Raw genomic sequence first — 1,104 nt, forward strand, 5'->3', positions numbered from 1 at the left:
GGTGGCGGCTGTGGGTGGCACTGTGTCGCGGGTGCCTGGTGCCATTTCATGGGTGCCACCTCAACGGCACCGGGTGACAAAGAGCAGCCGGGTGCGGGGGGACCCCGGTCCCCAGCCTGGGGGAAGCGGGAGAGGAGGGACGCCTGGGTGCTGATGGTGGGTAATGGAGCAGGAGGGTGGGTGCTGGAGGCTGAAATCTGGGTGCTGATGATGGGTGACGGAGGCTGGGTTTGCCGGGTGCTGGATTTGGGAAGCTGGGTGCTGCGTGCAAGATGCTGGGTGCTGGAGAGTGGATCCTGAAAGCTGGGTGCTACCTGCTGGGTGCTGTTGTGCAGTGGGTGCTGGGTGCCAGATCCTGAATGCTGGGTGCTTAAAGCAGCCTAAAGCATTTGAAATTTGGGTGCTGGGTAGCAGAGTCTGGGTGCTGGGGGCAGGATCCTGGGTGCCAGATCCTGAATGCTGGGCGCTTAGAGCTGGAGGCTGGGTGCTGAAACATGGGTGCTGGGTGCTGGGGCTGGGTGCTGGAGGCAGGGTGCTGGAAGCCGTGATGCTGGGAGCCGTTTCGGAGGCTGGCTGCGTTCAGGGGTGCGCGAGGCAGCCCAACGCCAGGCAGTGTCTGACACCTACAGGCTTCGGTGCGCAGCTCGCGGGGACGGGGCTCTGCGGCTGGAGGGGCTTGGGGTGCCTGGGAGTGCCAGGGCGTGCCCCGGGCCAGGCAGTGCCAGCTGGCAGCAGGACGGGGGCCGCAGGGTTTTGGGGACACCCACCTCACCCCGTCCCCTCTCCCACAGTCCACCCAGGAATTCCACGAGGATCTGTTCCCTGACTGCGTTGGGACGCTGCCGGCCACCGGCGCCCAGGCCTGGTGGGCAGGGGACAGCCAGCAGGTCAGTGTCACCCAAGGGGGTGTCCCCGCCAGGGGCACTGCCCGGGCCTGCCACCGCCCCCTGCCCACCGCTCTGCCCGCTGGCAGGTGGGGAGGGTGAGCCTGCACCCCACGCGGAGATCCACGGCGACCTTCAGCTCCCCCGTCATCGCCTGCACCCAGCTGCAGGCAGCCGACGCCAGCTCCACCGATGCCGACGCCGACCGGAGCGTGAGCAC

At 67.7% G+C, this 1,104-nt stretch overlaps 1 protein-coding gene across 1 annotated transcript in view; it reads left to right on the top strand.

The window, feature by feature from the left end:
- CORO7 (coronin 7) overlaps positions 1-1,104 on the top strand; it is an 11,367-nt gene that overhangs the window by 7,503 nt on the left and 2,760 nt on the right. The window contains exons 2-3 of the mRNA XM_009278590.1: positions 792-887; positions 974-1,096. Coding sequence (XP_009276865.1) covers positions 792-887; positions 974-1,096 — 219 coding nt within the window. The remainder of the gene's footprint in view (positions 1-791; positions 888-973; positions 1,097-1,104) is intronic.

The sequence above is a fragment of the Aptenodytes forsteri genome, unplaced genomic scaffold, assembly GCF_000699145.1.
Source record: "Aptenodytes forsteri isolate BGI_AS27 unplaced genomic scaffold, ASM69914v1 Scaffold26, whole genome shotgun sequence".
Lineage (NCBI taxonomy): Eukaryota > Metazoa > Chordata > Aves > Sphenisciformes > Spheniscidae > Aptenodytes > Aptenodytes forsteri.